This window comes from Geospiza fortis, unplaced genomic scaffold (assembly GCF_000277835.1).
Source record: "Geospiza fortis unplaced genomic scaffold, GeoFor_1.0 scaffold281, whole genome shotgun sequence".
In the NCBI taxonomy this organism is placed as follows: Eukaryota; Metazoa; Chordata; class Aves; order Passeriformes; family Thraupidae; genus Geospiza; species Geospiza fortis.
In genome coordinates this window covers 4,146,870-4,158,872 of record NW_005054340.1, presented here as the reverse complement: position 1 = coordinate 4,158,872, position 12,003 = coordinate 4,146,870, and the positions used below count along the sequence as shown (strand labels likewise).

Below are 12,003 nucleotides of genomic sequence, written 5' to 3'. Positions count from 1 at the left end.
CAGAGAAATAAAGACAGGAATAATGACTGAAGGGGATGAAAGTTGAATACTTTCTGGCAGCTTCTGGTTGTGGACAGATTCAGAATATTAAACAGATATATTCTCGTTGGAAGCATAACCAAATCTGTGCTAATGTTTGCAGAATGTTTCCAGCCCATTACTTAGAATAGAGTTCACATTTCCACGGGGAATTCAGAATTCTGCACTGACTGCAGTTTGAAGAATTGGAGACATTGCTGTCAGAGATCAGCAGAATCAGGAAGCTCCCTGGGACTGGGACACTGGAGACTCCCCTAGTGGTTCTGGCTGGGCCACATCCTTTCTAGGGATCTGATTTAAGAATTCCCCAGGTCACACGAATTAGGTCTGAACAAAACATGGGTTGGCTTGCATTTGTATTTCTTAGTGACATTCTCCTCTGTGCCAAATTAATCTGAAAGAGAAATAGCTATAGCAGTTCCAAGCAGAGAGAAAGGTCACTATTGTTCAGCTAGGTTTTGCCCCCTCAATGTCTTTTAGAAACTATTATGAGCAGCACTGCAGAAATACACTCTCCCAAACCATGTATTTGTAACCTAAGAGGTGAATAACATTTATTCTAATTGGAAATGGTTTTTGTGGAGTAAACCTCTTGTTGTGGAGATGATTTCATAGTACAGAGAGAAAAGAGAGAAGTGCACCATGCTCAGGGACATAAATCTCTAGTTAATCTAGTAAACATTGTCTGAAGTAGAGATTCCCAGGGGCTCTCTCAGCACAACACATATTGCAAATAAGCATTTGAGAGAAGTCTTGATATTTTTCCACTTGGACCAATTTGTACTAAGATGGAAGAATTAAAGAAGACAAACAGTTCTTTAATCTTTACTTTGCAGGAAAACTGAAATATAAACAACTGACAAAGAAAATGTGATTTTGCTATGCAAAATCCTCCTTTGTGAGTTTAAAATTCAGCATTAGAAGTTAAAAGGCATAAATCAAAGTGTTGTATTTCAAACAATATAAGACATATCTGGAAGTAAGGAAGCAGGAGCTTCTTTTGGCTTTTACTCCTTTTCAGTTGTTGCCTTACAACTGCAGTTTAAAATACCTAGTTGTAAATGGAAGGCTTTCAGTGCTTATTAATATACAGATAGTTTTCTTCTGATGATACTCTTGCTTATATTTTTCAGTTGAAGCTTATTGAGTAACACAATGTTTAGCAGGATTAACATATAATTTATTGACCATGAAAGCAGCTGAGTATCTTTTGTGTTTCCTAACTTTTCTTTTAGATGTAAAAGATGTAAAATACAGATTTATTTTTGATTCAAAATAAATCTGTATTTTCTTCACTGATGACAAGTAAAAAAAGTGATTTCTTCACAATAAAAAATAGCTAATGTTATTAATTTTCAAAATGGTCCATGCATTTTGTGCCATCATAATGAATTTGTGAATGTGTCTTTCTGCAGTATGGGATTGGAATGGCATGCCTATATTCATATTTGGTGTTTTGAAGAACCTTACTTTTTATATTCTACAGCAATTCCTTATTCTGTGTATTTCTTACCTAGTAATTTTTAAATTGATTAGTGTGTTCATAATTCCAGTTATAGATGAGGTGATTTTTTCTGGGATCTCTATTTGGTATACCTGAATATACTTCTACATATTTGCCTGTAGAGGTAAAAGGAAAGAAGTACGATGGAAAGCCTTCAGATCTTTTTCAGTTTAGATTAATTTTGAGTTCCTTATAAACTCATCAAATTTGTCATTATACTGTTGACATTTGCAAACACTAGCATTGAGGGCTCATTTTATCCCAAAAGGATCCTACAATGCTAATTGTTTCTGAGAAATTAAAATAGCAGTAAACCTATTCTAGAATACCCACTACTCTTGTTCTTAGAAATAAATCACTTAAAATAACATTTTGACTGTAGGAAGTTTGAATTCTTGGTGTTTTATATAGAATGAATTATTCCTTTGTTGATACAGTGTTATTCTAAGGACAGGAAGCAATTAATTTTGCCAATGACCACTGTAAATGAAATGTATAAGGCTGTTCTGCTGCCCTATAAAAGCATGCCAAACAGACCCTTTTGCTACTTCTTTCTTTTTTTGATTAAGAAAAGAATAAAAAGGGTCCACAGTTTTTATTGGAACTGTTCATGTTGGTTATTCAGTCAGATCTTCATGTGACTCAAATATATATTGCATTGACTGAAGTTGTGCTGGAATTTTTATGAGTTGAAAAACTTCAATTTATTAAATTTCTCTTTTCCAAATCCCCTCCCATAAAATATATAAATTATGTGCAACACCATAATTTCATTAATTTATTAAAAATATTAAAAATCTCATCAAGAACCATATGCTTACTCCTTTTACAAAAGACAAGGTAGATAGTTTCAAGGGCAAGACAAAGACTCAGAAAAAAAGATACACCTAGTGTGTGAGAAAATACCATCACCTCTGTATCATGTGTTTTAAATTAAAAAAAAAAAGATGTTTTCTACCATACAAATCTTATTTTCTTTCTATTCAACCCTCTATGGTTTTTGAACTAAGAATGAAAACAGGAAAATAACACCTTGCATCTTATGAATTAAAAATATGTTATTTTCTTTCTGTTTTGCTCAGGTTCTATATCAAAATTTCATAATGACACACTGCAGATATTAAAAAATATTCAGGGCAGTAGGATAAGGATAAAAATGTCTTCTTAAAATAAGAAAGTTTCCCTCTTGATTTCACATCACAGTATAACTGCACAATACCTGAGGCTGTTCATTTCTGCATATCACTTTGTTATTATTATGCTCCTCAATAAATACATTATGTTCTTAAAGTTGTTTCAAAGGAAAAAAAACAAATTCATAAAACTCAGTTTATACAAAAATCACCCTGTCTTATCAAAGAACACATGTTCATTTGGTTATAAACAGGCAATTCTTTAAAGTCAAGTTAGGAACAGTGAGGCAGTGGGAAGCCATTTCATGTTATCTTTTAACATGCCAATCTACTTACTAAGTTTTCCTTCCACCCTCCACTCCCCCAACAAAATAAAACTTTACTCTACTAAAGGAAGAGTATAATATATTTAATTTGTATTTCATAGTACAAGGTGTCATGAACAATGAAGATGCTGAAAGTCTCTGTCAAACTTCACCATTTAACTAGAAATGATTTAAATACAAGCAAATTAGATAACTTTCTATCTTAAAATAAAGAACAAAATCCAAAGAAAAAGCCAATATTTTGTCGTGGAATAGAGTAGTTCTGGACAGACATCTGCCACTGGCACAGTGTGCAGTTTCCTTTCACAGTAAATAATGCTGTCCTTGGGGCCACAGAGGAAAATGTAGGTGGGACTGAATTACCGTCATTGCAGTAGACAATTCTCAGTGGGAATGCATCTGGTTTAGTGGTTAGGACAGGGTTTCAAGCAATGAGTGCTGTAAAATAATGACGAGAAGGACTAAAACCAAAACTAAATCAAACAAAAACCATCACAGTTACTAGAATGTTCTTGACTTAGGGAAGTTTTCTAGAATGGATGCATAACCCAAGAAGTCCCAGTTTAAGTAATTAACTATGCTGGGTGGAAAATTACCCTCAACAAAGTGACTGTGTTGCCAGAAAGATCATATGACAATTTATAGCAAGCACTGGGAGAGGTGAAAACAAAATAGAAGAGTGCAGACTGTAATATATAGTTTTTATACCTTATGAAAAATTTAATTAATTTTATATGATTTTATGTGTTTTTATTCTACAGCTGCATTCCAATTCCGACAAAGGTGATGGATCAGTCAAATACATTCTTACTGGAGAAGGGGCAGGGACTATATTTATTATTGATGACACAACTGGAGACATCCATTCAACCAAAAGCCTAGATCGAGAGCAGAAGACACACTACGTGCTTCATGCCCAAGCTATTGACAGACGGACAAACAAGCCACTCGAGCCCGAATCTGAGTTCATTATCAAAGTGCAGGATATCAACGACAATGCACCAAAATTTACAGATGGACCATACATTGTTACTGTGCCAGAGATGTCTGAAATGGGTAAGGAAAACAAACTGTGCTATTCAACAGTCTTTTAACAAGTGCAAATGTCACATACTGTTTGTCAAAGTTATCATCACATCATTGAGTGTATGTTAAAAACATTGGAGTTAAGAGATGAGAAGAAGAGATGATAAGACATGAAATACAACCCATATGTTACTTGTGACATTCACAGTAAGGAAACAATATGCACACACACATGCTGGTTGAAAGAGAAGAGTCACTATTAATCTTTAATTATTTAACATACATGTTTTAATGTATGTTTTAACATAAATTCTTTGGCAAATTGTAATTTCCATTCTAGAAAAAAGATGTATTCATATATCCTCATTCAACTTTGCAAACTTTATATATCCTCATGCAAACTTTTAAACCTAATTCTCTTAGGTTTACATGAGCAGTTTATACAATTCACAGAATTAAACACAAAGGAACAGTAGTTCCCTAGATTATTTTAGACATATGTTTATTTATCAAGTTTCTTATTAAGTGAACTGAAGTTCAAAAAGATACCAATCTTTGGTTTTCTCTTTTACATTGTTCAGATATTCTTATTCTATGAGGTGCTGCATTATGCAATCAGTTTTCTTTATTTAATACTTCTCTGGTGTTGAAGTTACTTTATAACTTTCCTCTAATAGAAGAATTGCCAACGGAATTTTTTACAAGGACAAAAGAGCAGCATTTCTGTGAGTAATATCATAAATCCAGGACAATGCAAACAATACATGTTTGCGTGAATTACTACAGTGAATGCATAGAGCTTCCAGTAAGGATATTCTGGCTCTGTACAAAACCTTTTCAACTCTCTTTGATAATTCACTGTGGCACAAAGCTTTACTGCTAGAGTTGCAGTTAATTTCAGTATCATCTAAGCTTTTATCTCAGTTATCTCCCATTACACCACAAGCTATCTTAATGAGGAATTCATTTCCTTTACCGTTTCCAAAAATGTGTAACTTCATCTTTCTCTTTCTTTGGTTTTCTTTGTCTTTAATGGAAACCATTTTAATTGATTATTTCCTCCACCTTCAGAGGCATTTTATTTTCTGCATTGGAGGAAAGATAATGGAAGAGAGATCAATATTATCTTCAAAATCAGAAGTAGCTGATGTAATAATTTTTTATTTGCATTATATTAATGAAAGTTTTATTTTTCTTTCATCTTCTCAATATTGAGAATTTTTCCATGAATGTAAGTCATAATTCTGCAGTAATCAGAATCTGGTATTACTATTCAACTGCATCATACATGGTACTGTTTTCCAAAGAATGATTTGAATGATCTGGGATGGTATTTTATGGTGTAAAACAGAGTGGATTATGGTAAACCAATGAAGTTTTACTAGTAAAATAGAAAATTGATGCTTCTGTTTTGCATAAAACATTTTGATGTTGATGCTGAAAACCACCACACTCATTAGTACATTAACCAGGAAACCTCAAAATTAATAAAAATTTAAATTAGCAAACCAAAACCACTACAATGTTTTATAAATAAAATACTTTACTGGTTGTACCTGAGGCAAATCATTAAAATATCTATTCCAAAAGGCTTTTGTGTTATGTGAATAAACCTGAACTTTCATATCCTAGCATACAGGCTTTCTGTTGTAGGTATACAGTATATTTCGTTGCAGATTTATAATCTCTATTTGCTTTTTCCTCCTCTCTCTGAAAGCATTTTATTGTCTGCAATTTCAGGAAGACTAATTCTATTACTACCTCCACAGGATACACTCTTTGTGTCAAATGATGGAGATACCTCTGTCACTTTTATTAGTTCTATAATTAGAATAGTTTTTGGCATTTAGCTGTGGAGTCTATACATAACTGAACTTGTTGGTGTTATTCTGTGAATTTCTAAGAAGGTCTCACTCTGAATATTTCTTCTGATTTTTATATTATTACTTAAAGATCTTTCAAAGTTACTGTCTCTCTGCAACAGTTCTCATGCTAAGTAGCATTATTTTTGATCTCCATCATTTTGCCTAGTTTCAGCAGCAGGTTCTTGTTTGTCTCCTCGAGATCCTAGCTGGTATTTTCCCCACAACTTGAACTGAATCTAGTTCTAAAAGCTGTAGGACCTTTATGGCTTTTCTTTTTCAAGTCACTGAAAAAGACAAGGGAGTAGAGAAAAGTTTTGTTAATTTTTTTGGCAAACATTAGACCACAGTTTTCAATGTGACACAAAATAAACATACTATTTATGCTTTATGTACTATTCTGGGAGAAATGAAAGAAAATGTCTGTTCCTTGCCTTCAATGAAACTTTTCCATAAAATTTGGTTCAAGAACCAAAATTTATATCTGAAATTATTTCTTCTGTAGTATGAAAAACTCAGTTACACTGAGATCTCTGTAGTCTGCTTTAAGGTTTATAAAAGTCATCTTTATGTAAATTAAAAGAAAATAAGAATATTTTTCAGTCTGTAAAAGACTTCCAGATGCGTCAATTGTCAGCTGCAAAATGAATGAAAATTTCCATGCAAAATTTTTAGTGCTGAGATAGTTTAGAAACGAGACTAGATGACTTCTTGATGACTCTTCCAACCTTAACAATTCTGTGATTCTCTGGTAAGAAGAGTATACCAAATAAATTCTGCTTAAGAAATTAATAGGCACAGTAGACATTTCCAAACTTCTTTTGAGAGTATTCCAATGTGGGGTAGTCATAATTTCAGATAATCTGGAAGACAATGTTGTTCACAAATATGATTTTTATTACAAGTGCCTATTTAACTTCTTGTATTGTGAATGTAAATCATGTTTTGTTGACTTTTTAGTGTTTTCAGACAGTGCTAAGAATTCTGTTAGTTAGGCAGACTATCCCTGCATTTATTAAACTTCACCTTTTTATCATTTCTTTTAATATTTTTGTTAAATATTGATCTATTTGAGATTCAGTAGTATAGACAACTATGAAAAGTAATGCATAAATATTTACATTCTCAACAGATGTATTTTATGGAACTGCCTCATTAAAATTAAAATTTGTCTTCAGAGAGACAAATTGCAATATTCCCTTTCAGCTTTTCTTTGAGATACAGCTTCAAAAATTTTTTTCTTGTAAAATATATATTAAAAAAAAAAAAAAAAAAAAAAAGAGAGAGAGAGAAAACAAAATGGAGATATTTTGAAATAAAATACAATTTTGTTCCCAAATTGCATAATCTTTTTTTTTAATACTAGGAAAAAAACCCTGCCAAAGCATACAAAGTGGTATTCAGAGCATACAGACATCTTTTACAGCTCTTTATAAAGCATTAACTAAGAAAACAGAATGCCCAAAATATAAGCTCTGAAATGTAGCTGGAGACCATATGAAATGCTAGTTGTACTCTGAATAAGCAGAGACTCCAGTTGGGGGGAAAATGTCATTTTTATTTCCTACCTGGAGTGACAAAATTTTTTCTTAGCAAAACTTTCTTGACAGGAACTTTCACAGTAAGTTAGTAAAGGAAGAATAGAAGGTATGGGTTTGATGTTCATATCTCTCCTGCGGTGTCCAGAGGAATTAGATCCTTATCTTTTGTAGCTAATTACTTTTTTTTTTTTTTTTTTTTACTTTTTAACATTTAAAATAGCAAGAGAGCACTGCTGTGTAATTCTCTATCTAAATACTTAATGACACCTAGCTCAACAACAAAAAAATTATGCTGCATCGAAATGATACAAATGTATCCAGAATTGTTATGCAGAATGATGCTAACTCGGAAAGGAGTAGTTGGAAGGTTGGAAGGTAAAAGTACCCCCTTTCCCTTTTTTTTTTGTGCAAGAATTGGGCAAAAGGCTGGTATGCAGATATCTTATAAAATGCTGAGTGTGCTTGTGTGAGATAGTGAAGAAGTTAAGCTTCTGAAGTGCTTCATTCCACTGCATGAGAGATGAGAGTTTGAGAGGCAGGGTGGAAGGTTGAGTTAAAATTTGAGATTCTAAGGATTCTTCTAGGTAGAAAGAGAACACTTTGCCACTATTTGATACTAAATTGCTATTATCAGGTGTTTCAGGGGAGAGAGATACAGTTGTATTAGAAAATCACTGTGGCAAATTTTTGGATGCAACGGCATTCCATTCATTCTAAAAAAGACCAGTCGGCTGTTTACGTCAGAAGCTGCCTTTCGCTGGTTCTGTTTCTTCTCTCTCACATCAATGAGTTTTACAAGCACGAAGATTCTTTTAAAATAAGGAGAGAGAAGACAGTCTTCAAAGAAGGAGAGAATTATGAAAAAATTTCTGATTTTTTTCTTCTGAAATAGCCAAAATACTTTTATCAAGTTCAAGACCTATCTCGATTTCCTAGAGTTCTGGGGAAAAGTGCTGATGGAAACTCACACTGTCGCTAACTGTTTTCCTGGAAAAAGGAAAAACTATAGACAAAAAGGTACAGAGATTGCCCAGCATTCTGGATAGTAAATTCTGGTAGGTGACTGACTATACCAGTTGAATGGATATGCTTTTGTTTCACACAACTACAAAATAAAATCATTCTGCATCCATGACCTATTAATCTTCAGTGATTCCACAAGGTTGAACCATACAAGTCCCTCTCAAGCTAGAAATTATTTGCAAACTGGGCTACAGAAATATATCATTACATCATTCCAATGTCATGGACTAGCAGGAGGAAATGTCTGCTCCTGGATGTGACCTCTTTTGCTATGTTTAGATAGCAAATAAATAGGCCTGAACTGATTTCTAGAACATTTTAAGAAAAAATACACAAACTTTCATTCACATTTGATTACCTTTCCACATGAACACAGTAGTTTAGTTACCTATAACATTAACATCTGAATAATTGTGAACATACAACTAACTCCAGCTTGATTTTATTACAATATTCTACTTCAAAGTCATCCAAGGATCCTTATACTTGGTTTGTTAATACATTTATCTGTGAGACTGTATACACTTGGGCTTTTCAGAGACCAGAAGACACTGCATTTAAGTATGCAGAGCATATACATACAGTTTTACTAGGTCTGCAGTAGAGATACAAACAGCAGCTCTTGGTGTCCAAGTTAACACGGTAAAAGTGAATGAAGAATTTCTCAAAGAGGGTAGAAACCAAATCTGTGGAGGTTTGCATGATTAGTTTGCTGCACCTGAAGTGAGACTCCATGACTTTACATACTTCTAAGTCAAGTGCATACTGAGGGTGTGCACATTGACAAATGCTTCTGTGCAATGGAAATTGATCTAAGAGGCTGAACAACTGGAATGGAGAAACTGATGTCCATGCCAAATATATTTGTGAAATCTTGTTTTAGATTAGCTCTTGCCTGGTCTCTGAGATTATGTGCCTTTTAGCAGTCAGAATAAATCAGATGTGCTGCTAAAGCACATCTCCTGGTTTAGTTGCATCTGAAAAAATCTAGGTAGCATGCTCTGAAACAGTTCTATAAGGAAAATCAAAGCACAACAAATGAAGGAGATAAGAGTTTCAATTCAGAAACACACTTCTCCTCTCCACTAAATGTGAAATTGAACACCTCAGAGTTGATGTGATACCTCAGTGGTTAATTTAGATGAGAATCTGTTTTCAGATGCAGAGTTAAGTGAGAGCAGCCTGTTCTGTTATTATTATGGTATTTTAATGCTGTACCAAGGAGCCTGTATAAAGCTGTGTCTGCATAAATATAAACAAGTAGAATGAAGTCTGAGCCTTTATTAACTCACAATCTTACACTCACTGATTTCTTATGGGAAGTGTTTGGCAGTGATAGCAAAGATTTATCATTACATGCCTTGAAAAATACACTAAAATGAAAAAAATCACTGTGTCCATTCTATCTGCGCAGTACTTATGCATTTCATTTTCTCAAAAGGGTTACTCATAACTTATCCCACCTAGTAATATGCTAGAAACTGTGATTTTATTCTTCTAGTGGTTTTTATTACTAGCATAAAAAATAATTGTCTTTTGAACTCATCTTTCTAATTTACAACCCCGAACAGGTTCTAGAAGTTATTTCATTTTCAGATATTTAATGCCTTAAAATAGCTAGATTTTTTTTATTCATTCAGCAACTTTTATTCATTTGGGGACATTTATACAAGTTACTTTTAATACTTCAACATTAATTTGTATTGTGGATAAAGATAATCCTGAAGTCCATAAATCTGTGTTATTTAGAAGTCAATATCCAAGTTTGGGATCTAGGTGTATAGAATATAGAACATATGTAAATATGCATGCTATATACTTACTATTTATATTTACATCTCTGTAATTTCTGTTTAAGTTTGTATGTGTGTAATCAATTTACACATACGCATATAAAGACAATTTTTTTTTCAAATTAGTGTAACTATTTTTCCTTAAAAATTATATTATGCTAGCATGATATTAATATCTCATTTTTTAGATTGTGAGGATTTTGGAGTTTTTTAAAATATATTTGAAAATATTTGTTGGAAAATTTTATTTATTGCAAGTTAATGTTTATTTTCCTATATATACAGGTACATCTGTTCTACAGGTGACAGCCACAGATGCAGATGACCCCACATATGGAAACAGTGCCAGAGTAGTGTACAGTATTCTTCAGGGACAGCCATATTTCTCTGTTGACCCCAAAACAGGTGGGTATTTTAAATTTCTGTTGAAATGATTTAGCTATCATGTTGCAGTTAATTAAGTCTGGTAGGTGAAATGCAATGCAGACAATGCAGATATGTGGACTTTTTTTCTTAGTGTTTTTGTAGGCTGCTTCTTACTTTAACACTATGAAATTTATAAGTTGCTATATTTTGCTGAGTACTAAAATGAGCCTGCTGTGTACAGAATTAATTCTGCATCATGTCATGATGTGAACCATTCAGGCAAACTGCAATAGCACTCTTTCATCTTTTCAAGCCTCTGTTTAGGAAGTGACTCAAGTATGCCTAACACATGATTTTTGAGGCTTTGTTTTGTCTGAAGGATAGGCTTTTGCGGATAATTGGACGTATGCTTCAACACATGTGCCAATATAAATTGTTATAATTTCTGTTTTTTATAAAACCTCAGGACTGCCATTTAACTGAAAATTCATTCTATGATTTGAGAAGTAGAATGAACTGAAATATTTATACTTAAACTCTATGCATCACCTTTTTTTTTTTTCCCCACAAAGTGTAAGTCATGTATAATGTATCCAAACTGTTTTATTTAAAGAGAGGAAAAATCTCTTTTGGGGATGGGAGTTGTTATTAGTTTGTGATTTTTTTGAAGAGCATTATTATGATAATGATATTAACATGATTATACATTTTAAGTGTGTATTTGAAGTCCTCAATAATTGGTAAATATAATTTAAGACAGTATATTTTTATTTAAATTTTTAACTGTTTTTCCCTGTCTATATCAAAGCTTTAATACTGAGGGGGAAAAATAAAGCACACTGAACAGTGTAGTTTTCCCTAGTTAACTGTAGGGAATAATAATGACTTTTTAAATGTGCTAGAGTGGATTAACTATAGTGTAAATAGTTTCCATTTTACTGTTTTTGCACTTAAGTTTCTTGGATTGTGTACACTGTTCTCTGTGGTACCTGGAGATGTACCCTGGTTTCGCTACAAGAGAAGTGTATTTGTGCCATCTCAGAGAGCTTTGATGTTAGTGCTGCTTTGATTAGGAGACCAAACTCCCTGACCCTCAGAGGAAGGTCTGTCTCAACCTAAAATTTTCTATAAATTTGGGGGGTCATGTAAGAAAGGCCTAGAATGGAAAATTGGTGGTACAGTCCTCATGTTCCCCTTGCCCTTAGAAATATAACTGGTTTATATTTCTAAAACTATTTAGGCACTCTGAAGCAATAGCCTGTATTTTTGTCCTGGATTGACTATATGATGCTTTTATCCCCAATCATCTCATTCTGTTTTATGCTGAATAATAAGTTTTGCACCTTTAAGACGTATTCCAGAGAGTGAAGCGGGGGAGAGAAGAAGTGCA

At 33.2% G+C, this 12,003-nt stretch overlaps 1 protein-coding gene across 1 annotated transcript in view; it reads left to right on the top strand.

Annotated features, from left to right (window-relative positions):
• Positions 1-12,003, top strand: part of CDH18 (cadherin 18) — a 224,596-nt gene that overhangs the window by 97,609 nt on the left and 114,984 nt on the right. The window contains exons 4-5 of the mRNA XM_005422573.2: positions 3,764-4,058; positions 10,533-10,652. Of these exons, the coding sequence (XP_005422630.1) occupies positions 3,764-4,058; positions 10,533-10,652 (415 nt within the window). The remainder of the gene's footprint in view (positions 1-3,763; positions 4,059-10,532; positions 10,653-12,003) is intronic.